General features: G+C 44.7%; 1 protein-coding gene across 2 annotated transcripts in view; it reads left to right on the top strand.

Moving 5' to 3' along the window:
• The first annotated feature begins 6,443 nt into the window (after positions 1–6,443).
• The window catches only part of LOC102960073 (schwannomin-interacting protein 1), a 122,235-nt gene continuing 102,294 nt past the window's right edge, over positions 6,444–26,384 (top strand). Inside the window, exons 1-2 of one of the 2 annotated variants that reach the window (XM_042998930.1) lie at positions 6,444–6,641; positions 7,165–7,866. In XM_042998930.1, coding sequence (XP_042854864.1) covers positions 7,183–7,866 — 684 coding nt within the window. In that variant the 5' untranslated portion in view covers positions 6,444–6,641; positions 7,165–7,182. Of the gene's footprint in view, positions 6,642–6,818; positions 6,954–7,164; positions 7,867–26,384 lie in introns of those variants that run through there. The other variant, XM_042998931.1, reaches the window with a different exon arrangement.

Below are 26,384 nucleotides of genomic sequence, written 5' to 3'. Positions count from 1 at the left end.
TGGAAGAGTTCCCTCCTGTTCCACCAAGCTGCCTCCTCCTTCACGTTCAGATACATTCCTCCTGCTTGGATTGCACTGACAATGCCAGTAGTTATTTTCTGATTTGATAACACTTCCAAAGTTATACAGAGAAGTGACCAGAACAGAGTTTTCACTTCTTAGTGCATCCTGTGAGGATGTTCCTCTTTGACAGCATAACACATCAAAGCACAAGGCACACGATTTCTGGGGCAATTCATCTTGTACTGGGGTCATGTGCACATGGTTTCAGTGCCTGTGACTTGTAACGCTTCCCTGAGCTCATGCAATGAGACTACAAACTTTCGTAGCTTTTCCTAAATGTCCTCTTATGTAATATATGCCCTTCAGTGAAGCTCAAAAAATAAATTCAGAGTTGCTTACAGATTTGCATTTTCAAGAATTGCTAGGAACTTAAGGAAGGTAGAATATGATGACAAAGAATTTCTGGAAAAAGAAAGATGAGGAGAGTTTAAATAAGTTGAATTTTTGTCAATGCCATCTGATCTGAGGTATGGCTTTATTAGGAAAAGAACAGCAGCCTTCCTCTTCCAATCTCCTCAACAGAGAACAAATTTCCTTCTAATGAGATTCCCAATAGAGCCTCTGATTACTGTTGTGCAAATTGTGCACTGCACAATCCTAGGGGGTGCCATTTACCCCACCACCTAGGCAAAGGTGCCAAACGGTCCCTCTTGGCAGGCACCTGTGGTGCAGATCACAATCCTCCTGGCACCAGACAGGGTACAATCTGTGCAGCCATATGTTGAGGTCCTGACTGACACTGTCTGTGTGACTTTTCCTTGATAAAGAAAGACACTATCAGTGTCAGTTAGAGTTGCCTTATTCACCAATACCTGTAGACTTTTTAGAGTAATATTCACTTTATACATTCACCTAGTTTGTGTAAGCACTTTGGTATATGTCAAGCCAAGTGTCCTGGTTTCAGGTTTAGGAAATAGGTCATTGGAGCTATCTTTTAAGGGCTGAGGTTGTCTAAATTTTGCCATTTCATTTTTATTGAGGAAAATGCAGGAAATAAGTGCAATCTCATGGTTTTCTAGAGAACCTAAACATTTAAGATGTTAATGTTTTTTAAAGGGATGTTTTTCATTAAAATTTAGCTATGTAGGGGTGCCTGGGTGGCTCGGTCGGTTAAGCATCTGAACCTTGGTTTCTGCTCAGGTCATGATCTCACGGTTTATGAGTACCAGCCCCACAGCAGGCTCTGCGCTGACAGTGGGAAGCCTGCTAGGGATACTCTCTCACTCCCTCTCTCTCTGCATCTTCCCTGCTCATGCTGTCTCTCTCTCTCTCTCAAAATAAATAAATAAACTTAAAAAATATATAGCTCTGTAAATGAAAGAAAGAAAAAAAATTAGGTGTATATAGGATCCATCTCCAAAATATCTATACATATAGACTAAAAGTTAAAAATCAACCATTGGCTCTCCAGAAATAAAGGAGAAATGCCATGCATTCAACCTGCCCAATGGAGAGAGACCTTGGTTTTAAATTAATAGAGAAACCAACTTTGTATCTCCCAACAGAGAAGGTGATGAAACCATTCAGAGACAGTTTTATACCATATTTCCCATAGTGTCTAGGATGAAATCCAAAGGGTCTTCAAGCTGGAAGAAGCCTTTTAGTTCATTCACTTACTCATAATTCTGACTATTTGTGTAACATCATGACCATGCAGTCTAGCCCCCTTCGTGAGGAAACTGAGGTCATAAAGTTGGTTAGAGACAGGACTGGAAACTAAGCCCAGATGTTCTATATCCAGGACACTTGGCCCCACAGTGCTGCTACATATTACCATGTAGTTAAATTCAGGTGATGAAATAGGAGAGCATCTGTATACTGCATGTGACTTGCATGTAATTCATGCAATAAAGATGAAATACAAACCTCTTTGCCAGCCATTTCTTTATTACTCTAAATGCCACAACTTAGAGAAAGAAGGTTCAGCATTAGGGGCAATAATTTCAGAATTAGTTTGGGACTTTTGCAAATAAACCTTTTTCCCAGCTATCTATACTCCTTACAATTTAAATATTTCAGTCATGCCTTTTCTCAAATGTTGCCTTTACAGATTAACATCCTATAAATAGCACTGACCTCCTAGGAACATGCTGTCATCCCTACCCTTGGAGTATTATTCCAGTTTTCCGTTCATGACAAAAATGAAAATCCCAATCTCATGGCTACCTTCTGAAAGGATTTGCTTTGCGGGGAAATTAAAAGCATGTAGTTCATACAATTGGAAATTTCATTTTCCAGGGTGTCTGTACTCTTCTTTTACACAATTAAGTCTCCCAACGTGCCGAATAGCGCTGAACTTGTTGACAGTTGAGGAGGTGGAGCACATGTGTGCATCAGGGAACAGCTGCTCTTGCCAGCTGCCTTCTCCTCTGCATAGACAGAAATATTGCCCAAGGAGCCCCTGCAGGGCAGGAGACTCAGAACTCCTTTGAACTTGCTGCAAGGAGCCCTTTCTGACATTTTGCTCTGTGAATTTACCCATATGCATGCAGACCAAAGGGTAGTGAGCCTTTCACTGAGTGACTAGCAGCCAAGATTCTGGAGCCAAGCTACCTGGGTCCAAATCTTGGCTATGCCACCTAGTTTTCCAGCTCTTTGACATTAGGCCGCGTTACTTAATCTTACTATCTTCAGCAATCTCACCTGTACGTGGGGATACTAGTTTCTTCATAGAGTTGGTTTTTTTGTAATTTTTTTTTTTTAATGTTTATTTATTTTTGAGACAGAGACAGAGCATGAACGGGGGAGGGTCAGAGAGAGAGGGAGACACAGAATCTGAAACAGGCTCCAGGCTCTGAGCTGTCAGCACAGAGCCCGACGCGGGGCTTGAACTCACGGACCGCGAGATCATGACCTGAGCCGAAGTTGGACGCGCAACTGACTGAGCCACCCAGTTGCCCCTCTTGATAGAGTTTTTGAGAATTAAATGTTATTATTAATAATCCCAGCATCCAATATATATTTTTAATGTTTTTATTTTTGAGCCAGAGAGCACAAGCAGGGGAGGTGTGGGGGGTGGGGGGGACAGAGGATCCGAAGTGGGCTCTCCACTGACAGCAGAGAGCCCCATGCGGGGTTTGAACTCCAGAACCATGAGATCATGACCTAAGCTGAAGTTGGACTCATAACCGCTTAACCGTCTGAGCCACCCCAGTGCCCCTGCAGCAACAAATATTGATGAAGCTTCTATTCCATTCCAGTTATCATGAACAAAACAGAGAAATAGCTCCTCCCTTAGAGTATTTACTCCCTTAGAGTATTTACTCCTCTAGAGTATGTTTTCCCAGTAGGAGCACTGATCCACTTAAGGGTTATAAAGTCAATGGTGAAGTGTGAGCAAATTTTCTTTTAAATGAATTAGGATAGGATTTACAAATAAGGGTTTTATGAAACTTTTAAATATTTTTATACGTATGTGTGGCCTGGGTCTTGGCAGAAAATGGTTTTCTTGAGTCTAGTAGAGAAGACATGCAATTAAACAGCAACGTAGATGCAGCATTTATGATGAGTGCAATAAATATCTCTGGAGCATGGGAAAGTTACCTGCTTCCTTTTAGGTGGGCGGTACAGAGAATCAGGAGCCTTCCCGGAGGAAGTGACATTTAAGCCTAGACATAAAGGATAAGTAGAAATTTGCCAAAAGAAATGGGGGGAGGTTGGGCAGGAAGCAGTTCCTTTAAGGGAAATGAGGAGCCAAGGGGACTTTAAAGGAGCTGGGAGAGACCTGCATTGCAGAGAGGCACTCTGGCTGCATGCAGAGAATGGGCATAGGTAGTAGGGAGACTGTTTAGTAATTTCAGGACACAGTGGTCCATACTGGGGTGATTGATGGGGGAAGGTGCTGGTTTGCGATGACACCCACTTGACTCACATCTCTGATGTCTAATTTACAAAGGTTGCAGGGGACAAAATCTAAGTCTGTAAGCCACAAGCTCCTAACCTGAGGACACGGTCCTATAAAGAGGAAGACAGGACCTTTCAATCACTTTCCAAATAATCTCTCCATCCTGCTGGACATATCTGTAGACTGTCGCCGGCCTAGGAATTGGCAGGGCTTTCTGTTCCAAAATGGGACAGTTCTTGGCAGGAGATGGAAGGCTGGAAACAGAATGGAAACTGGGCTAGCCAGGCACCTTGCATGAAGAGAAAAGAAAAAACGAAACCTGGTACTTTCCCATCTGATCCAGAATATCTGGTCAGAAAATTATTTAAAAGGACAGATAATTCAGAGATATTTGGCTTTGAAATGCCATGCGTTTTTGGCAGTGGATTTACCTTGCCAAATGTTTTTCTAAGGCCTTATTTTGCATTCCCTGAACACAGACCATCTGGGCAGCAGGGGGGATGAGTAGGAGCCCAGGAGGGAATCTGGGTGGGTGGCTGAGGAGGTCCTAATGTTTAAAAATTGGGACTGAGACCACAACTTTTTATCACTCCAGTTGATGAATACTTATCTGTCTACCTGTGTTCTGCCCCAGAGCAGTGAGCTTTTCCTGACCTAACCCTTGCCAATTCACATGGTGATTTGAAAAGCAGCTATCTAGTTCCCAGCACCCGGTGTTTCCTACCCACATCTCTGAACACTTTTAGGGCCACATCCATCCTACGGGGCAGGGGGTGGGGGACGGGCAGCCAGCTGACCCAGGGCTTCACAGCAACCTCAAAATCAAACCATATTTGGAGCACAAGGCAGGCTGTTTACAGATGTTACCATAAAAGACATTTGAAATTATAATCAGTCCTGTTTTACAGAAGAGCTGTAAAGGGGCCAGACCAGAGGCCCCTTTTCCTGTATTCATTAAGATTGCTGCTTCCAGGCAAGTTAAAAGATTAGTTTATCTTCCCTGGCTCAGGCCTACCTAGGACTGGAGAGAGTCACACTTCACTGAAATCACTTAAACAAAGGGTCTCTGCACCAAGTCCCAATTAGGACCTAGAAGAAAAGTCAGGATGGCAGCCACTCCCTACTAAAGAATTCCAAGCATTCCCCTGGTCCTCCCTCTGGAGGGTGCAAAGCCAGGGTAGTGGCCTGGTCCAAGCTAGAATTCACTGGGAATAATTAGTAACAGCCCAAATCTGGAAGTTCAGGGAAACTGGTTTTCCCCCAATCCATTGTAAAATTAAGTGCTAGGGTTGTTTTTTTTTTGAATTTTTTCAGATTTACTGAGGTATAATTGACACATAAAATTGTTAAATATTTTAAATGCATGCTATGGTTATTTGACACAAGCATACAGTGTGTAAGGATCCCCTAGTTAACACATCCGTCACCTCACATGTGTGTGTGTGTGTGTGTGTGTGAACATTTAAGAGGGCATTTCCTTGTTTCCCAGTTCTTACAAGTCCGAACTGGTTGGTTCACAGTAAATCTCTAACCCTGAAAAGGTGCTCTATGACCCATCTATGCTTTCCAAGTGATGGTATCTTCACTCCAAGGAACCTTGTGCCTAATGAGATGAGCTGCCAAATTCAGGGAACCAGTGTGCATTCTGAAAAACCCAGCATAGGTTTCTTTGACTCGGTTTCCAGAAAAATTTAAGGACGCAGAGTCAGTGCAAGTGCCAGGAGCAGGTCACCTGATATCCACGTCTTCCCTTCCTTTAATGTCTCCTTGATTGGAGGCGGCCAAAAGGGACTTTAGAGGTTCGCCTAAACCTTTAGAACAGATTCTTCACCAACGTTCCAGGTATCAGTCCCATCTTCCACTTAGCTCTCCATTCCCCAGACACACACCTCTCTTGAGGTCATCCTCAGCGTACGGCCGGTAGCGGGAAGGAAGCGTGAGCTAAAGCAACAGGTTCCGCCCACAGCCTGAACTTGGAAGGGGCGCGGGCAAGGCGACTGGAGCAGGGCGGTGGAGGGAGAGGAAGTGGCCGAGGAAGGTGGAAGGGAAATGATGGTGCATGACCACCCAGCACACGTCACTTCGGGCTCCCACAAGAGCTAGTGTCTGTGCGCGTGTGGGGGGAGGGAGGTCCTTCACCGGATCACTCGGGGACTTCCGCGTGGGTTAGCATGCGCCGCGACCGCGCTTTGGGGGTACGGGGAAGCTAAGACAGAATAACGAGCCCTGAAAAGAGGGCTTGAAACGCGCCCAGAAAATCTTTGTGTGTGCGTCTGTGGGTTAACACCCGCCACCCTCCCCAGGGTGCCGCCCCTGTTAATTGGCCAGGTCTGCATCCCTAACGCCCCGAGCCCCTTTCCCTCAGCCTTTTCCCGACCTCTCTGAACCCAAGCCCTCCCGCCTCCCGCCTGAGACTGCAGCCGCGAAAACCGGGAGAACGGACTGCGCCGCGCCCGGCAGCCTCTGGGCATGCTCGGTGGCGGGACCGGCTCCGCCGCCGGGAGGGCGCGTCCTCCCTCCCCCAGGGCGGCGGTGGCGGCGGCGGCGGCGGCGCCTGCAGCTACCGCCGCCGCGCCCGGCCCCGCACACCTTTGGGGGTGGCGAGAGCCACCCTCTCCTGCGAAAGCGGAGAGCGCCCCACCACCCCGAGCCTTCCGGCGGGCCGAGGAGGGGCCGGTCAGGGAGGCGCGGAGGCGGGAGTGAGACCTCCGAGCTGCCTGCGGTTCCTTAGAAAGTAAAGCTCAGCTGGCGAACCGAGCCGGCTCCCAGCCGCCGGCGGGGGCGGGGCGAGGCGGGGCCGAGTGGGGGGTGGTCTCGGCGCCCGGAACGAGGTGCGAATTCAGTAGCCGCCCACCCTCTTCTCGGTCCCGCCCCCAGGGAATTATAATTCTCTGGGAAAGTGTCTGGTTCTCGGAGAACCCTTGGGGCGGGGTGCAGGGGTGCTCCCGGCGCAAAATGGTTACAACAAAGTCCATGCGCGCCCCGGGGACCCTCTTATGGAAAGTGTGAGCGCTGGTGGCTGGGCACCCCCTTTGCTAATCTGAGGGTTAGTTACTGGGAGGAAGTATGGTTGGGGGGGGGGCGGCGGTGGGCGAAGGGAAGCCTCAAGCTCGTGCCGGCTCCGTCCCCAGGCCTTCTTCGGGAGTGCACCTCCGACCAGGCAGGCTCGGGGCACTGGGCCGGGGTGCTCGCGGCGGGTGGCGGGGGGCCGGAGCAGGCTCGGCCCGGCAGCTCACTCTCTGCCTCCTCCCCTCTAGGATTATCGAGAGGATGGGATGGATCTAGGCAGTGACGCCGGCGGCAGCAGCAGCAGCAGCAGCCGCACCAGTTCGCAGTCCAACTCCACCAAAGTGACCCCTTGCTCCGAGTGCAAATCCTCGTCGTCGCCGGGAGACAGTCTGGACTTGGTGTCTGCCCTGGAGGACTATGAGGAGCCCTTCCCGGTCTACCAGAAGAAGGTGATTGATGAGTGGGCGCCGGAGGAGGACGGGGAGGAGGAGGAGGAGGAGGACGAGCGCGACGAGCGGGGGTACCGGGATGACCGCTGTCCGGCCCGGGAGCCGGGGGACGTGAGCGCCAGGACCCGCAGCGGCGGCGGCGGGGGCAAGGGCGCCACCACTGCCATGCCGCCCCCCGTGCCCAACGGCAACCTCCACCCGCACGACCCCCGGGACCTCAGGCACAATGGCAACGTGGTGGTGTTGGCCGGCCGGCCCAGCGGTTCTCGGGGCCCCCGCCGGGCGGTCCAGAAGCCCCAGCCCGCGCGGGGCCGACGCGGCGGCCGGGGTCCGGCAACTGGGGTCCTCTGCCTTCAGCCCACGGACGGCGGGACGTGTGTCCCGGAGGAGCCCCCGGTGCCCCCTATGGACTGGGAGGCACTGGAGAAGCATCTGGCTGGACTGCAGTTCCGGGAGCAGGAGGTGCGGAACCAGGGCCAAACGAGGACCAACTCCACCTCCGTAAGTTGGCCGGGGGTGCGTGCTCACGCGCGCACACACGCGTACACACCGCGCGCACAGCCCGCACGCGTCCTCCTGGCTCTCCCACCCGCCTGCGGCCCCATTCATCCTTCCGCGAGGGTGGGGGCCGGGCTTGAGAGCCTGCCTTCTGCTACCCTGGGGTACGGTTGCTCAGTCTGTGAGCTGTCTGGGTTTGCAGGATGGGCGGAGAGGAGGGAGGGGCAGCCAGAGGGCAGCGGAAAGTCGAGTTAGTGGAACCGGCGACTCATTTTAATGGAATTACTTATGGAGACGAGATTGTGAGTCACTTGCCTGAAAATAAATCCGGGGAAATTTTGGCACCGAAGCCAGTGCCCTGCGGGTGATATTTCAAGTGGTAATAGTTGTGGCTTTGTCGACCGTGGTGGGTCTCCCTTCGTTACCACTAACGTTTCGCCCATGTATAGTCTGTCCCTGTGCACACGCTCACATTCGCCTGCCCACACCTCCGGTATGGCAGCAGGGTTTGTTCCGTCTCGCGTTTAAGCAGATGCTCCTGAATTTGAATGGGTGACCGCCCTGCCCTGAGACTCTGTTCCTTTCTGAAACCCGACCTGTTGTTGACTTGGGGAATGGAGGGCATTGACCTGCTAGGGTGAGAGAGTGGTTGTTGCCTCTGTCGCCTCAGCCTCTCTGGTGAAGCCCTCCTTGTTTTGAGAAGGAGCCACTTGCAGTTCCTTACCGGAGGCCACACTGCCTCAGTTCAGGAAATCCAGAGAGGGAGGGGTGCTGAAGTGGAACAGAGAGAGGGAGAGAAGGAGGGCTGCATCTATAATAAGAAGCTCTGGCAGGTTTGCACTTGTCTCAACATCTTTTTTGCCCCTGAGAGGAGAGCAAATCAATGACTTAAAAGCGTCATGAATGTAGCTCCGCTATTTATCACTGTTTTGAGATAAAGCAACAGTTGTAATTTGAAATCGTTAATGATGTCCCTAAATGGGGCTGAAGGGCACACGGTTTCAATAAGCCGCTTTCTGTGTGTGGCAGCTGTGTGGCAGTGTGGGAGAATGCTGGCTTGCAGGTGTAATTTTTCTGCTCCAGGGCCCTGGGGCTACTGGAAATTGGGTGCATGCACTTCTGACTTCAGGGGTGAGGACACTAACCACGTTTCACAGAGAAATTGGCATGGTTTCTATCAGAGAGAGCCCTTGGCTGACAGAGCCCACTGGTTAGTGTCCCTTGAGAAACTACCTATTAAATTAACACACTCATTTTAATCCCAGCTGTTTACCATGGCCACTAGCAGACGTGGAATCTTTCCATTACAGCCAATTCTATGTATTATACCTTGCAATAGAAAACATCCTTTTCCCACTTAGTGTCTGAGAAAAATACCTGATTAAGCTCCTTGGACTTAAACAATGACTTGAAGATAAACACATCTCATTTACTATTGCATGATATTAATACATTCCAGGAGAATATAATAATTTGTGTACGTGTAAAGTTAGGATTTGACAATGACAACGAGCCCCATTATTTGATATTTTTTGTTTAATAACTATTAAACAAAATGTTATTGAGCACCTGTGTACTATGTGCTAAATGCAAGGTCTGATTCTCTGTGCTACAGTTACACATCTGTCCATGTGAGACTTGAATTATGGTGAGGGGAGGTAGGGTACAGACTGACTCCCCTCTAAGAACTTAAAATTTAATAAATTACTTAACACCATCCCTTCCCCCAACACACACACACACACACACACACACACACACACACACACAGCCTATTACTATGAAGACTTTGTGAATCTTTCCTTCTTGGGCAATCTTTGAAACCAAAGGTGTCTCCTCACCTGTTGAACAATTTGCATTATTTGAGTTCCCTTCCCTCTACCCCAGCCCCCCTGAAAATGTCCCTCCTGGGCATTTCCTCCACAAGTTATGCAGAAAAACCTGAAACCCATTTCTTTAAAGCAAGTATGTGCACAGAAAAAAGGGGGAGGGGAGAGCCTTTGAGGTTGTTTAATCAATTTTACCATTTTTTGGTTTGTTAATAACAAAATTACTAGCCAGTGTCGGTTTAGAATAGTGTTTTTCATACTGTAAGTTACCCATGAAATCACCTTAACATTTAAAAAAAAGATATGAAATAAAACAATAAGCTTGGTTTTAAAAACTTTTTCTTTGGTTTTATGTAAACACTGGGTCATGATGTAAAATTTATTTCTTACTATGGGTCATTGTCATAAAATTCAAAAAACACTGATTTAAATGCTGTTTACTCCTGCCTGGAATAAGTGGAAGAATTTATAACTATGAGGACAGAAACTTGAAAATAACAAAGGAGTCATGTAGAGGAGAAAGCCTATCTGGAATAAGTTGTTCAAATCAAACATTTTGCTCCTCTTTAAAAAAATTTTTTAAGTTTATTTATTTATTTGAGAGAGGAGGGAGAGAGAATCTCAAGCAGGTCCCACACCCCCAGCACACTGCCCGATGTGGGGCTTGAACTAACAAACCATGAGATCATGACTTGAGCCAAAACCAAGAGTCAGACACTTAACCGACCGAGCCACCCAGGCGCCCCTTTTTGTTCCTCTTTAAAAAGCTCTGTATAAATACATGTAAATGGAATTAATACAGACTACTTGGAGGAAGGATATAAAATGAAAAAGAGGGGTAGGTTCTCCTTTACCTATGAAGAGGACCAAATGAGCTCTTCCCACCTGAGGGCTTTGCCCGTGGGGTTGCCTCTCCTCGGAATCAAGTGGCTTATTCTTTCCCATCATTCCAGACTACTCAGCCCTCACATCCCTGACCACCCTCCCTCCCCCGCCCCCCAAAGTAAAGTAAGGCACTCTACCCAGGCACTCCTTGTGTTTTCTTAGTGCTTATCACTACCTGACATCTTGTTGGGTTCCCCTTCATTTTTGGTCTCTTGAGAATCAAGTTGTAGTGTAGAGGTCTTGCCTCTCTTTTAATCATTGTAGCCTCGTGCTTGTGATACTGCCCAGGATGCAGTAGGTTCTCAAATACTGAATGAATGAATGAATGAATGAATGGTTTATTAGACCCACACACCCAGACCTAAACCAACCCCCTCATTTTACAGTTTCAAAAATTGAGGCCCATTGAAGTAAGTGATTTGCCTAAGGGCCCATAAGTAATCTATGAAAGGTTTTCTTCTATCAGACTATGTTTTTTCTCATTTTAATGCTAAAATCAATTTGAAGTAAAAGGGAAGGAAAGAGGCTTCTACCTCCATAGGTTTCTTAAATGACAAGTCCCCTCTTATGCTTCCCTAGTAAGTATTAAGGACAGAAATAAATTATGAAATAACCAACATACCATTATTTATGAGTCTCTTCTCACAAACATGGTTTAGTTTTGATTTGTTTTGATGGAATAATGGCTGCAGCAAAACACTCAAAAGGAAGAACTAAGATCTCAAAAATGTGTTGACCATCAGCCTTCCCTAATCTACTGAAAATTTAGAGGCAAATTTAAAAACTCACAACATTTAAACCCTAAGGCTGACCTTTCCTTCCTGTAGGATTTAAGCAGTTTATCTCTAGCTTGGTGTCAGCCAAAGAGCATGGGCTTGGATGGTGCCAAGAACTGTCTTTGGGGTCAGAGCTCTGAGGTGCCAAAGGGAGTCACCCCAAGGAAACGCTTTGGTGACCTTACCTCCTGCTATCCTGCTGGACCAACTTGCATTGCCTCAGGTGGCCCAGCCTCTTCCTTGATGGCCCAACCCCCAACCTTGATGTTGGAGCCTTGAGGGCACCAGGGTTTCTTTACTCCATTGTCTTATCCCCAGTAGCTCCCATGGGGAGGGGAGCTGTTCAACCCAACTACCAGAACTACCCCCAGAAGTGCCTCATCCAGTTGACCAGGCCCTGCTCATCTGGCTTCTACCTGTTTCTCACAGTCCTGCCTTGGGCTTCCATCACCTCAGGTGTGTGGCCCCCATCTAGGGCCACACACAGTAAAGAAGTAAAGAAAGATACTGGGGATTGGTGCTTTTGATGTCAGATTTAGAACCAGCTGTGGCAAGTTTAAGGGAGTCCTGCCCCCTTATATTAGTGTTCACCCTAAATTCTCATTTCCCTGCCTACTATGACTGGTGAACTGGCTTGGGCAATCAATCCTAGGGAAACCTGGTTTCCCTCTTTTCAGTGCAGACCCAAGCAGTCAGCTTTCTCTTTCCTCCTGCTTCTCCTGGATCTTTCTTTGTAGCCCTGTCACTCTTCTTGGGGTGGGGGTGCCCATTGCCTCAATGTACTCCTCTTCCTAAACGGAGTATAATTATACCTCTTTTTCTCAATGGTCTTTCTGTGAGGTTTTCTCTCCTCAGGGTCTGAGGTCCTCCAAGTTTAGCCTATTCTGCCTAGAAACTTATCCTCTTGTCCCATTTTTTTGATTCTTAAAAAAAAAAAAAAAACTGTTGAGGTAGAATTGACATACAACCAACTGCACATATTTGAAATGTATAATCTGATGGGTTCATGTGACATGTGTCCACCTGTGAAACTATCACCAAAATCAAGATAATGAACATATCTCTTACCCCAAAAAGTATCCTCCTGCACCTTTGTAATACTCCCATCCTGTCCTTTGGCAACCACTGGTCTTATTTCTAGCACTGCAGGTTAGTTTGCATTTTCTAAGATGAATGTAAGTAGAATCATATAATATGTACTCAGTTTTTGTCTGCCTTCTTTCACTCAGCATGTAATATTTTATGATTCATCCATATTATTATATATATCAAGAGCTCACTACTTTCTGTTGCTAGGTAGTGTTTCATTTTATGGATATACCCTATTTCCCTGTTGATGGACATTTGAGTTGTTTCTAGTTTCCTTGTTGTTGTTGTTGTTGTTGTTGTTGAATTTTGAGAGAACCTGTGCGTGAATGGGGGAGGAAAGGAGGAAGAGAAAAAAAATCTTAAGCAAGCTTCACACTCAGCACAGAGCCCAACTCAGCACTTAATCTCATGACTCTGGGATCATGACCTGAGCAGAAGAGTAGACCACTCAACTGACAAAACCACCCAGGCTTCCCGTTTCTAGTTTCTGTCTATTACTAATGAAAGTGCAGTGAACATTCATTCATAGGAACATATTCTTTCATTTCTGTTGGGTAAATACCTAGGAGTAGAATGATTGGATCATACAGTAAGCAACTTTAGAAGTTGCCTGTTTTCCAAAGAAGCTGCTTCTGTCACCATGATTATTTATGCACTCACTATAACCTTGGCTTCCTCTCCCACTGGTTGCTCTGTTCCATCTATGTCCTTGGGGACTTGCAAAACCTCTCTCTTCAGGTGACTGGGGGGATTGCTTCCCTCTCTTTTACAACAATGAGAGAGTAGGAGGATCACATCTTACACCCAACCAGAATCATTACACCTATTGTTCCAAAACCCATTTTTAAATTAAAGAGTTCTAGTTGTAGACCCGACATGTTTTAATTATGGTTTTATTATTTTTAGTGCCTGTGACAGGTACATTTTCTCATTTAATGAGAAGATAAGAATAATTTTAATCGACATGTTAATTGAAAGCAAATTCTCCTGATGAAGTTTTTTCCAAAGTACTTGAAAATAATGTCTTTTTATTTGTACCATTAACTAGTAGCAAACTTTAAATTACATACGTTTCTTCCAGAATGGTAGTAATTACAGGTTGTTTTCAATGTATTATTCTGTAAGAATTATAGCTCAGGTACTCCATCTCTATCAATGACACCACTGAAAGAGCTTGAATGGCTGAGTGGTTTGTTTCTGTAGTTACTTGGGCTATGTTTAGATTATGTGAATTGCCATTTTTATGGACTGAATCAAGAGGTCTTTATTACTCCTACAAAATATTGTAAAGTTTGTAAGTTTGTAAAGTTTGTAAGTGATTTGGCAGTGCAGGGCATAGCAGTGAAAATATTCTGTGTGGTATGCAGCTATCTCTTATTCCTTGTTAGTTACAGAGCAGTACGTAGCATTGGTAAGTCTTTTTGATTTTTTAATCATAACCAGAATTTACCAGGGCTGATCGTATTCTATGCTTCAACCTTTTACCTTGAGATGTTTAGTGCCATCATTGCCTGTTTTTCTAATTTATGTTGATATTTGTTTAAGAGCTGTAAAAGCTGCTCTATCCATTAGCATGTATTCAAGATTTTAAAGAAATATATGGTTGGATATAAAAAAAAACACAGGTTGCAGGGGCACCAGCGTGGCTCAGTCGGTTGAGTGTCTGACTCTTGATTTTGGCTCAGGTCATGATCTCATGGTTTATGGATTCGAGCCCTGCAGCGGGCTCTGTGCTGAGCTTGGAGCCTACTTGGGATTCTTTCTCTCTCGCCCTCTTTCTCTCAGCCCCTCGTGCGTGTATGCTCTCTCTGACTCTTTCAAAATAAATAAACTTAAAAAAAAATTAGGTTGCAGGTAAACTACAAATTCTGGGGCTGTGTGGGTACTTAAACTACCATCACATGGTTCATCCTGTAATGGAACAGCGTTTGAAAGTGTTGTAGGTGGACTAAAGGAAACCTTTGCCTACCAACTAGTTTGCATGTAGTGGTGCATTAAAACACCCTAAGGAAAATTTCCAGGATAGTGCGTATCTGTAAAACAGATGTAGACATTCTCATCACACATTCACTGAGCTCTTTGATCACCTTACCACTGACATCCTGTCACCTTCCTCCATCCGTGTCTGGCTCTGCCATGCCTTCAAGTCCAGATCCTGTGCCTGCCATTCCTTATTATTTCACTCAGGAAAGCCCAGTGTGAGCCCTTGGCTTCGGAGCAGGTCCACATGCTGCTGTCCACCGACCTGCCCAGCACTTGCTTCTCCAAGGTCCACTCTGATGCAGGGCCTCACCTCTTTGGGAAACTGCAGCTGATCATCTCAGCCCTGAGCAACCACTCTTCTGAACTTTTTATTCCACTTATATACCACTTTTTCATACTTAGCTTTTTAAAAAAGACTTTCCAGTCTTAAGTGTTTTCATATTCATTATCACATTCCTTCCTCATGACACCTGAAATTTGAACAAAGCAGTAATGATTCCTGTTTTAGAGATGATAATACTGAGGCTCAGCAAGGTTCAGGGATTTGCCTGAAGTCTCAGGCCTTATAAAACTTAGACCGACCTGTCAATTTCTGCCTCTGATTCCAGGCTCTTTCAGTGACATTGTCTTATGTTCTCAATTATCTTTTTGTGGGTATGTCTCTTATCTACCCAAGTGCTAATAATAATAACTCCAGGTCCTTTCTTAAAAGCTTATCTAAACTCTATGGCATTTGCATTTAAAAACAGAAATTTGTTTTTACTCCTAGACCTTTATCCCTGAACACATGAATGGTCTTGTTTTCTTACTTTTGAAATTCAGTCCCAAGAACTTTAACAAAAAAGGCTTTTGTAAATTCTTGTCTTAGCAGCTTTATGCTCCTTAAACTGTTAGGTGGGACAGATGATACTTTATACCGTCAGTGACTGGGAGATTATTTTGCATACAATTTTAGTAGAAATTCAAGTGTCAATCATGAAATTGAACATTTTTAATAGAAAAGTAATAGGATTTTAAAGATAGAAAGGATCCTAGAGGTCTTCTCATCAAACCCTCATCATTTTTAAAGGCAGAAACAGGTCAATGGAGATTAAACATCTTCACCCAACTTCATGCAACATCCTCAGCTCAGGCCTGACCGAGTCTGGAAGTAGATTCTACTTTTTAGCGCTTGATCAAAAGTTTTTATTTTACTGTTTGTTTCTCTTTTTCTTTTTTTTAAACCAACATTTTCAGGCAATCATAAAATTGCTTCCTTCTATGCAGACTTCAGTTCATCACTGTGTGTATCTCTACCAACAAAACAGTGCTTTTCCTGGGTTGACAGTATTTTCTGTTACTGCTCCTTTTTCTGTCTGTCCAGCCTCCTTTCCACCACTGGGCAGCACAGTCCTTCCCTTTCTTTGGGCCAGTGGATGACTGGCACTTGAGAGCTTTGCAAGGAGCCACCTGAGTTCTAGGAGGCAGAGAAGGGAGCAACTAGTGTTCAGGCTCACCCTTCTGTAGATCACTTCTTTGTACAAAGTCCTTCCATTGACTGTCAGACCATGAGGCAGAGCCCGGGTTCAAAAAGATAGGAGAGAGAAGATCTCTATGCAGCTCACCTACAAGTAGAAATAGACTTTTAAGTGAATAGTTGATTATAAGCCCCCACAGGAGAAGATAATAAAATCAAGAAAAATCTAGAAAGCTAAGCATTTGTGGAGTTAAGTAGCAGCCCGTGAAAGAGTCTCCATTAGGAAGGACATCAGGCTTCATCAGAATGTGGGTGAGAATAAGGAATAGAAAAATGGACGTCAGGAAAGGGAGACGTGTTTGGGTTTTTATGTTCCCTGTATGATATTTCTCAGTTTCCCATGTAAATTTGTAGAACCATGCCATCACAAATTCTTCTTGTCAGGTTCAGGACACTTGTAATAACCATTGTCCTTCACTTAACCAAGCCTCATCAAATCTGTCAGCACCCTCATTGTTTCAGCTGCTCTTGGTTTGTTTCTTTGCTTCGTTTTGGTTTTGGCTACTACTTCACTGTTGTGATGTTATTTTCCTTATATATTTGTTACATACTTAGGTCGAGCATGTTCTATCACCAATCTTTATCACTTGTCTTTCTCGGTTTTCATTCCTACACGTGCTTAAACTAATTTTATTTTCCCCACCTGCCCTCTTTTTTTTAACGTTTGTGTCATTTTAGGTTATTCCCATTTTCCCCTACTTTGGTGGTATTTTCTCCAGAAGGTATATATAACTCAAAAGATGATGGTTTAGGCTAGGAAATACTCAAGTGATAGGAATGAACTCAACCAGTGTTTGTTCAGCTCCAGGTTGATGGCTTTTTAAAAGTACTTGTGAAATATTTTTTTTAGTTGTGTGTAACTGATATGAAGTCATATTAAAGCAAAGTTTACCGGAAGCAAAAGAGTTGCCAGTTTTCTTCCATCTAGTTTTGTATATCAGATTTCCTGATAAATCCAGATTTCCTGATACAGTGGCAATTATCCTGTACATTCTACTGATACTTGAATCCTTGTTCCTGTACATTCTACTGATACTCCTGAACCTCCACCCAAACATTTAATACTTATTTGTAATTGAATGACCTTTCTGGTATATCCATCATCAGCAATATCATGTTCATCTTTTTTCTTCTTATATTTCCTTCCATTTCTCAAAGTTACTCCTCGGTATTTATGCTTCTTGAAAGTGATTGTGGATCTTTCTTCCTTGGGATATTAGCATAGTATATATGTTTTTAAAAAGCTTCACTTTTTATGGTTTACAAGAAGCCATGCATTAGTCAGCAGCTGATTTCTGCAAATTTATCAATTCAAGAGGGTTTTATTGCCCATGTCTTAATAGAGATGATTGATCCTTCAGAACTCTTTCTTGTAGAAATGAATGTCTGGGTTATTCACAGAGTTGGGGTTTTTTTTTGGTACAAAATATTACAAAAACCTATCAAGAAAATGTGTGGGTTGGGCTTTTCTAGTGCTGCTCTACTTGCCCAGGTGGATGAGGCTGGTTCTCAGAGTGCTTGACAAAAGGCAGAGTAGAGCATGGTCTCTTCAGCCTCACGGCCAAGCCTCCAGGCAGCAGATTGCCTGTCAGCACCTCCCTGAGCACAGGTGAGCTGATCGGACATGTTGTTGTCCCCTGATCTGGCATGTTGTTGTCCCCTTAGCGGTGCACACCCGCTGCTTTCTCCTCTAGGGTCCCCTTCCCACCCCCCCCCCCCGCCCCCCCCCCCCGCTGTGATCCTCAGCCTGCCTCTGTGTCCTTTCATTTGTGTGCATGTCACCTGTCTGTAGAGAACCAGTTCAAAGTCTGTATGAAAGTGGCTCATCTAGGACTGAGCACCTCTGATGACCAGGGCTCCTGGCCAGGTGCCCCCATGGAGCACCTGGTAATGAGGAGACAAGAGCGGGCACTCTCCCTGGCCTGCTGGCCGTGACCAGGGTCCCTTCACTCACTAATAGGTTGTAGGCATGCTCAGAACAAAACAACAGGTAAGTCATGGCAACTACTAAACTAATGTAATTTGATTCTGCTTCCTTCTGGGTTTGCCATATATGGAAAGAATTTTCCTGTCTAAAAAAGTTTAAAGGGAATGAGGTAATTTCCTCATAATTCCTAAGATCTCCAGTAGTGTTATAAATTTAGATTTGAGGTTAGATCATTAAAAAATAAAAACAGAACGAGAAAAGCTGCTGTGTTACAAAATGCTGGGGTATTTTTAATGTCAAGTCCAGCAGCATGATAGCTTGTACCCCCTTTTCGCCACGCAAAGAAAGAGTAGTGTTAAACTTATTTCCAAAATAAGAAGGGCCTGGACCTCTGGGAACCTGCACAGTGTCTTCTTAGAAAAGAACTTAAAGGCTAATCTCCACTCCTATAAAAATAACATGTTTTCAAATAGTTTCAAAACCAATTTAGCCTTCTGTTTTTCTCCTCATGGTACCAGTAGCTAAAAATTATACCACTTATGAAAATTGCAGACAATTTTTTTTTCTTTGTGCAATCTTACATAATTTTTTGGTCCATTTTGACCTGGTCTGACATTTTATTATGAGCAACTGCATCTTAAGTGCTCTGTCCTTTTTATTTCCACTCTAAAATTGGTAAGGAGTAAGAGAGAAGACCATTGGGATTTTATTTTTGAATACTTAAATTATGTAACCAGTGATCTCCCGTTAGGGTTGTTACCCAGCCTACAGTGGCCCCACAGCCTGACCCAAATAGCCCTTAAAGTCAGATCCTGTTCTAGAAGAACAACTTGAAGCCGCAGTAATTTTAAAGCTTTTTGAATACCTGCTCTACTCTGGTATGTGGTTTCAATATTAGATTTATTTTTCTTGTGTTTCATATAGAAACACTCAACAAAGCAAATGTACAGCTGTGGTGTGTGTGCTAACATATGAGTAAGACCCCTACAGAAATTCCACTGTGCTGGTGACCAAGTTAGAACTCTGTGTTACTAATAAACAATCACACTGGGAATCCAAATCTTAGAGCTGGGAGACATTCCATGGGAAGGATGCAAACCCATATGCTTCCAGAGGCCATATAGGTAACTAATGAGGGCAGTGGGTCAGGGGGGAACAGGACCAAGGTGAACTGGAGGGTGTGTTCTTCCACGCTGGCTGATTTGCTGCCATGCCAGAATGTGGTCTTGGCATTCTGACATAACAGGAGAAGCCCAAGACCAAGGTTTTATGAGAAATAGCTTGAATATGAAATGTTGGCGTGTAACTTAAAAAAAAAAACACTTAATTTTGTAGGGCTAACAAACATATCAGCTCTTCAAAATATGGCCTCTGGGCTACCAGCTTCCCACCTCACACCAAACCCAACCTTTCCGTTTCATAGATGAAAAAACAGAGACCCAGAGAGGTTACATGACTTTTCCTGAAGTGGGGGGGTGAGGTGGGCGAGGTAGGGGTGGCTTGCTAAGAGGTCTGGTGAGATACTAGAAACGAGAGATGCCAGGAAGGAAAACTCATGAAGTGTTCTGATTTAAGAACACTTAAATTTAAGAACACTGATTATGTTTAAAATAATTTGAAACAATAACATCCAGAGGGGGAAAAAAAGTAAGAGATAACATGTACACCTTGCTCTATTTTACCTAATTCTTACACACATCCCATAACTTAGAATTTACTTTTCTCTTTCATCTTCAAAGCAGTTCAAAAACTGAGTTTTTATTTGGATTCTGGGAAATGTACCATGATTCATTTTTCATTATTTATGAATAATGAAAAGGGAGGAACACTTTAAGAACAAGTTACCTTAAACAATGACGCATGCGTGCGCGCACACACACACACACACATACACACACACTGCAGGATATATGGCCTCAGTTCTTTTATCTGCTGGAAACTCCTCTGAGACCATTTAATTCAAGGGATGGTGGTAGGGGTAAGTTTTAATAAAATTTCTTATTGTATGGAATGTAATGAAACTTCAATATTGCTGAGTCATATTTAGATTTTATTTAATTCCAGCTGCTACTACATAATATACTGTTGAAAGTATAGAGGTTGGGAAGTTTGTTTGTTTGTTTGTTTGTTCGTTTTCCTCTTTAGAACTACTGGCTCTAAGTACCATTACAGATTTCAAACAAATGAGAGAAGTTTGGGGTCTTGATTCACTTCCCTTAGGAAAAATAGGAAGCACTGTTCATTTAGCTTTTTAAAAATGACTTTTTATTTTGGAATAACTTTAGATTTACAGAAGAGTTACAAAGATACTACAGAAAGTTCATGAACGTCCTTCCCCAGCTCCTCCTGATGTTGACACCTCCTAGAACTGTGGCACATTTCTCAAAACTAAGAAATGAACATTGACACCGTATTGTTACCTAAACTACAGGCCTTATTTGGATTTATACTAGCTTTTACAGTTTAAAAGGTATTACAACTAGTCAACAATGGTAATAAGTAATATATCCTCGAAGGCTGTGGCTTGAGAGAGGGGAGAGTTGGGTCCCCCCATAGTCTCCTGTACCTCCCTGCAAAGTCAACCCAAGCGAACATGAAACCTAAGCAAATATTCCACTGTGTGTTTGCTTTTTGTAAATCCATTTTTCAATGTTTATTTTATTTATTTTTGAGAGAGAGAGAGAGTGTGTGTGTGTGTGTGTGAGTGCACAAGCAGAGGAGGTGCAGAGAGAGACTGGGGACAGAGGATCTGAAGCGCGTTTGGTGCTGACAACACAGAGCCCGATGTGGGGCTCAAACTCACAAACTGTGAGATCACGACCTGAGCAGAGGGTTGATCATTTAACCAACCAAGCCACCCAGGTGCCCCTGTAAATGCATTTTGAAGACAAGTCTAGCCCCTCTTCCAACCAGGTCCCCTTCCTCAGTCCTTCCTATGTGGAGACTACTGCTGCCCGGTGGGGAAAGCGTGTGCAGTGACGCAGACACGCAGGGCAGGGAAAGAGAGGAACACATGCATGCCTGTGGAGGGTACAGCTCTAATCAGGAAGGCAGGCATGAGGAGCTGTGTTGGGAGTTTCCCAACGTGGCATAAACTGCATACTTGCCCATCGTCTACTTTCCTGTGGCCCGTAAACAGCCACAAGTTGTCACTGTCCTTGGGAATATTATTTGGCTCCCCGACATCCACATTTTTTGTTTGTTGTTTGTTCTTTAGGAAGCAGCTTTTCAGTTTGGGGGTTTGCTTCTTTAAAGTCAAGCTTCGAAAATAAATAAATAAATAAATAAATAAAGTTAAGTTTCTGGTGGAATTGCGAAGGCTCTGTGGGCGGCATGAAAGTTCAGGCAGAAAGGAATAAGTTACAGTTGACTAGAGACAGCTATAAGTGACCTGGGGGACAAATGCCACTCAAGATGTGAAATGAGTGACAAGTCATGGAAACCAATTTGGGAGGTTTCACAGATTAGAAATAACTATGAAAGGGGTTTGAGACTCCTGAAGAAGTGGAAAAAGAAAAGAAATGGACATATCATGATGTTCAGTATTTGTTGACTGAATCATCAGAATTTTAAAAACTAAACTAGTAATGGACACACCCATAGTTTTGTCAGCAGTAGGATGTCCCCGTGATTCCGTGATTTCTCATGAAGAGGGTTTCCTGGTTAGTCATTCTCTGCCTTTGGTGGCCTGGCTTGGCTGAGAGGATCAGTGATTTCCTCTTAGGCTTGTTTAAATTTCCCAGAATTCTTTTACTAATTACATGTTCAATGTATTGTGGATTATGATACTACTAAGTAAATGTTTCTCTCAGCAAAACCCATAAAATCACATTGGAAGCAGTGCTCTCTAGACCACAATGTTTTGAATAGATTCTTCAGAGTATATACTCTCTTGAAATTCACTAGATGCTGTGCTGGAGGATAGGCTATTTTGACATCACCGACCCCTGTGTTCTTGGGTTCCTGCCCCCATCGTGGATTTCGTGGGCTTTGTGCCCAGCATGAGTTACCCTTCCTAATAGGGCCCGGGTTCCTTTTAGGGAGTTATCCCTTCTCTGCTGTGTGTGATTTTGGTGGAAGGGTAATTGCCAGTGGCTGACTCATGTTCTGGAAACCTCGGTTGCAGATTCTCCCTCCCCTGGCGCTGTTGCAGGTGGAAGGGCCCCTCTGGGACTTCGGGTCTAGAGCACTCATGGCAAGACCGTTAGGAGCAGCCAGAGGGCCTTGCAGTAATGACTGCCAAACCCTTCCCATGAGGGACCATGTCCTGCTTCTGCTAACCAGCCTTCCCAGCCTGCCTTGCTCTCTCTGTGTTTCCAGCTGCTACTCCAGGGCCCACCTCCTGTTGAGTCTGTGAGTTTAGGTTGGCCAGTGTTGGCTTTATTGCTTTCCAGTCAGGAACCCTAGCTGATAACAGCAAACAGTCTCTTGACTTATGACTCATGTTCATATATGATATCTGTAGGCCCAATACCACTAAGTAGAAGTCTTTAAGGTTTTTGAGTCTTAAACGGAATCATTGAATACCAAAGGTGGAATAGACCTTAGAGCTCATCTGGCCCAGTCCTCTTCATTTTACAGATGAGGAAATAAGCACACAGAGCAGGAGAGACTTTGGACTTGTCATAAACAGAACATCGACATCCTACACAGAGACCTCATAGCTCGTCTGCCCAGGGCATCTTGTCCATACACCCTCATTCTACTTCCCTGCCCTGTGACTCATGGTACCCATTTAGGGGGTGACTGGGCAGATCTAAGGGTGACCTCAGCAGTCTTGGAAAGGATCAAAGCTAATTGGATCATGTAGGGTTCAACCTACGGCTGGTGATGCAAATACCAAGAATCAAACACTGGGCTGAAACATCAATTGCAGTTGCAGGCGTTACCCCGGTGCCCTGTGATGCCAGTCCAGACGTGTGCTCATGATGCAGCTGAGACTTTAATGAGGGAGTGGTTATCAGCTGGCTCTGGAATCACATGGTCCTGGCCCAGAATAGTAGTCGTAGCCTCCTTATAATTATTGGGATAAAAACAACTAGTATGATACAAATCTTGTGTAATTTTTTAATGTGAATTAAAGACTGTCTTCTAACCATTTTTGTTTTGTAGAAACTATGCTCTTGTGTGATCTAAGAGTAGCAAGTCTCTGAGTTTTGAAGGAGTAAAGTCTCTGAGTTCATTTAGGAGTACAAGCTAGATTTTAAAATTACTTATGTGAAGATTTTCACAAAGCATAGGCTGTAAAATAATGTCTGCCAAGCCTTTCCTTTTTTTTTTTTTTTAAGTTTATTTATTTTGAGAGAGAGAGAGAGCGAGCAAGTGGGGGAGGGGCAGAGAGAGAGAAAGAGAATCTCAAGCAGGCTCTGTGCTGGCAACCTGGGACTTGATCCCCCAAACCAGGAAATCACGACCTGAGCCAAAACCAAGAGTTGGACACTCAACCGACTGAGCCACCCAGGCACCCCTGCCAAGTCTTTTCTTAATATATGCCATTATTTTTTCTTCATGGCTTTATTCACTCAGTAAATATATATATTGAATGCCTACTGTGTGTTAGGTATGGAGGATAAGGGTGAGCAGATGCTCTCGTGGAGCCGTCATGTCAGGGCGATTCTCGCCCTCATGGAGCTTAAGAGGTTGACGTAAATCCCATCAGCACACACGTGTGCCAGCTGCTGCCGAAGAGCATAATGATGCTGTGAGGACTGAAGAAACGCGGGTTAAACCTGCGTTCGTGATAATAACAATAGCTATTACTTACGGGGTGCCAGCTATGGGCAGGTACTGAGCTGGCTGCTTCTCACTTATTGTGCCTGATGCTCACAGTGAGGCAGGTACTCCCACCGTATAGACAAGGAAACTGCGGCTCACAGAGCTGGGGCAGGTCTTGCTGGCTCCAAGGGCCATGTGCTACTTTCAGTTAGTAAAACTGCTACACCAGATTCTTGGGATTTAGCCTTTCTGCCATTCATCACATGATAACTGCTTGTCTTTGCTAATGGCCATGGCCACATCCAAACATCTGTAATCTCTGGATATACAATATCTGCTTGTACCCATATGCTGCTATTTGAGAATTCTTCATAAGTGAAAACTTTTAATCAATTAGTTAAAAATTCTTTTGAACATAAATGCATGGCTTTATGTTTCTTCCCTTTGCTTTCCCACCAATACCCCTTTGCTTGCTTCTAATAAATCTGTCTAGTCCATTAAGACCAGTCAAAAACTTGCCCTATATGTCGGTTTGAAGGAGTCTTAATGCTCCTCTGGTTGAGCAGAGGTCCTGAGAGATAAAATGGTGCATTCCTGCTCTCTTGACACCTAGTCCTGGGCTAGCTGCTCCTCATAAATTGTTTTACATACAGAACAGGACTGTGGGTCACCAGGTTACAGGCAACCGTGAACAGTGGGGCATGCCTCAGAGTCCTTCCCATCTGGTGGGCAACACACCCAGAAAGTCCTGGGGCCACATTCAGATATAGTGTCATCTGTGGCCGTCTAACAAAAGAAACTGACATCTGAAGGACCAGGAAGGGAGACAAGGTCAGGTAAGATGTAGTAGAGGGGGTTCGGGCTACAGTAAAACCCAGTGCCTTCCAGGATTTTTTTCTTGCCCATTCATGTACTTACTTAACAGCCATGTATTCAGTAGCTGTATGATGCTGGACCCTAGGGAGATGAGATGGCTCTGAGCTCTGCCCAAGTGGCATGTTTATTTTGGTGAGGGAGATGGACATTAAACAACTTTCTCGGGTAGTTACTTACTGAGGTAAGTGCTATGAAGGGTGGTCTGGGAGCCTCTCACTCAGCCACCTGCAGAGGCAGCTGCAGGAGGACAGCTGACCCTGACCTGGAGAGGAGGGAGCCCAGTGCCAGGTGGGATGGCCTTGCCCCAGGTAGCTGCCTCTTGGGGTGGGGCTGTGGGTGAGGGCTGGGAAGGAGTTTGGAAAGGTTTGTGGAAATGGAGGCAGGACTAGCCTGAGGAAAATCACTCGCTTTCCTAATAAACATGCCCCAGGCATCGGAGTCTGCACCTCATCTCTGGCACTTGTCACCACTACTCCTAAAAGCCATCTTTTGTACAATAAAATAACTGTGCAATCTTCCTGTAGTAAACAAAGTATTTTTTTTATGTTGCAAAGAGTTTAATGATAGGCACAAGGCTTGAAATGCCCTTTCCTTGTACCCAGAGAATTAGGGGTACCGTGGGTACCCTTTTAGGAAATTAAGTGGGAAGAAGCTATTTGAATTGAGTAGTGAATTAATGTTAAACTTCTCAGGCTCCAGGAACTTCTTGAGTGTTTTGGTTGAAAGGAGCTGGCATATTTGTGGGGTATCCTGATATGGTCTACTGGGTGCTGTGGGCTGGGAATATGTTAAAACAAAGCTCCAGCCTTTTTCCTGATGAGCCATTTGTGATTTACCTGAAGCTGTAGGCACACTGACCTGAGATGGGGCAGAGATGTTGAAATGCCAGATGCTGACAGGATTGGGGGCCGAGAGTCAGGCATTCTAACAGTCAGCCATGTGAGCTGAGTCTTGGGTCTTCCTTTCAGGAGCCTCTTTGCAGGCAGGTGCAGGGAGGTTAGGGAAACCCCTCCCTCCTTTACCCCTTCCATCAGTGCAGGACCAGTGAATTGTAGGAGCTGAGGTAAAGGTGAATTCTCTCTTCTACCCACCCACAGTGAAAAACTGTTGAATGTCAAATACAGTTTGCAACTTTAAAGTGAAATGTTTCCTGCCACATGTCATCCAGTTGAGCAAGTCCACACCTGTTCAGCCTGGTCGCTGGTTAGTAGAAGGAATGAAAGAGAACTGTGTGCCTTTGAGCTAAGGCATTTTAAATACTTATTACTCTGATTCACCTTCGCTGCCATTTTCCTTTTATCTTAACACCGTAAGTAATGCATGAGCCTTCCCTACGGAACATTGCAGATCTCGTTTAAATGGTAAAAACGTCTCCAGCTCAGGTGATCAGCTTGTTAGAACAGCCATTTGCTACACGAGAAACATGAAACGTTTTTGTCTGGTTGGAGCTTACAGATTCCCTGTAACGTGGGTGGCACCCATCAGTTTCTATTACTATTTTCCTTTAACCGCTGGCTTCTGTTCCTTTAGTTATCCTTTAGAATGGCATCGTGCTGGGTCTAGGAAATTATTTACAAATCTCTATCAAAAAAACCCCAAAAAACTGTGGGACGCCTGGGTGGCTCGGTAGGTTGAGTGTACGACTTCAGCTCAGGTCATGATCTCACAGTCCATGAGTTTGACCCCCACATCAGGCTCTGTGCTGACAGCTCAGAGCCTGGAGCCTACTTCAGATTCTGTGTCTCCCTCTCTCTCTGCCCTTCCCCAACTAATGCTCTGTCTCTATTAAAAAATGAATAAACATTAAAAAAATTATAATAAAAACAACAACAACAAAACTGAAGGTTTTAACAGTAAGTAAAAGTCCGAAGAAACCTGATTTTTCTTCTTAGTATGGTTGCTTTTTACTTTGTGACCTGGAGACT

Source organism: Panthera tigris, chromosome C2, assembly GCF_018350195.1.
Source record: "Panthera tigris isolate Pti1 chromosome C2, P.tigris_Pti1_mat1.1, whole genome shotgun sequence".
Classification (NCBI taxonomy): Eukaryota; Metazoa; Chordata; class Mammalia; order Carnivora; family Felidae; genus Panthera; species Panthera tigris.
The sequence above is the reverse complement of the archived record's forward strand: the minus strand, read 5'-3'. Positions and strand labels throughout refer to the sequence as shown.